Source organism: Vicia villosa, unplaced genomic scaffold (assembly GCF_029867415.1).
Source record: "Vicia villosa cultivar HV-30 ecotype Madison, WI unplaced genomic scaffold, Vvil1.0 ctg.000739F_1_1, whole genome shotgun sequence".
Classification (NCBI taxonomy): Eukaryota; Viridiplantae; Streptophyta; class Magnoliopsida; order Fabales; family Fabaceae; genus Vicia; species Vicia villosa.
In genome coordinates this window covers 475,001-476,001 of record NW_026705330.1, presented here as the reverse complement: position 1 = coordinate 476,001, position 1,001 = coordinate 475,001, and the positions used below count along the sequence as shown (strand labels likewise).

At 25.1% G+C, this 1,001-nt stretch overlaps 1 protein-coding gene across 1 annotated transcript in view; it reads left to right on the top strand.

Annotated features, from left to right (window-relative positions):
- The first annotated feature begins 692 nt into the window (after positions 1-692).
- Positions 693-1,001, top strand: part of LOC131630800 (protein NEGATIVE GRAVITROPIC RESPONSE OF ROOTS-like) — a 3,771-nt gene continuing 3,462 nt past the window's right edge. The window contains exons 1-2 of the mRNA XM_058901546.1: positions 693-779; positions 989-1,001. The exon at positions 989-1,001 is cut by the window's right edge and continues 60 nt beyond it. Of these exons, the coding sequence (XP_058757529.1) occupies positions 774-779; positions 989-1,001 (19 nt within the window). The 5' untranslated portion in view covers positions 693-773. The remainder of the gene's footprint in view (positions 780-988) is intronic.

Here is a 1,001-nt window from a genome sequence, read left to right as displayed (position 1 = left end):
CCTACCGATGTATGGATTAACCAATTAGTTCATAGAAATGTGTAAAAAATGGAGTTGCACTTAAAAGCTGAATACTCTACCATTGAATTAGCAACCTTAATCAAATTACAAACAAGAATGCGTATATCCAATCGCAGTAAAAAAAATGAAATTCTATAAATAATAGAATAATTACCATAATTATTTCTATTACTATAGTTTTAATTTTTTCTTATTTTATACATGTTTTTTTTCTTTCATATTTCTATTTCACCTTGAATAAAAAAAACTTTTTGTTTGTATCAAACAAAATACAACGAATTTACAATTTGATGAAGTAAAAAACCTATGTGACATAAGTCCATCGATCCATTTATTCTCAATAGGATTATATTTGTTTGATACACTCTTGTCACTATTAGTGTTGTCAACTACTACATTTTTTTCCTACCCTTCATCAAAGGCTCTACTTTTTTACCACAAAGTATGTTTACATTTTTATGCCACCATAAAAAATATCTGGTGGCTAAGATGACAAGTAAATAAATAAAAAGGAAATTAATTATGCATGGTTAGGAAGAGTAGTTGTTAAAAACAAAGACAGGACAATGAAATCAAGGGGATTCGTATAGTCACTATTTGGAAACTTGAACCACTAACTATGTTGGTCTATTTAAAGTCATTTGCAGCTCATCATTTTCTGCACTTAACTTCTAAGATCTGTGCATGCACATTCTAACTTTCCTTTTCTTTAGCTTGCTAAATAATCCTCCAAAATCACTTCACCAAAAAATATGAAGGTAAGCATGATTCATTTACTTTCCCTTAATTGTCATATTTTGACATTATTATTATTATTATTATTATTATTATTATTATTATTATTATTATTATTATTATTATTATTATTATTATTATTATTATTATTATTATTATTATTATTATTATTATTATTACTATTCATTGCAAATTATTTTTATCATACTTACATGTACATGTTTATTTGCAGATTTTTAAATGGA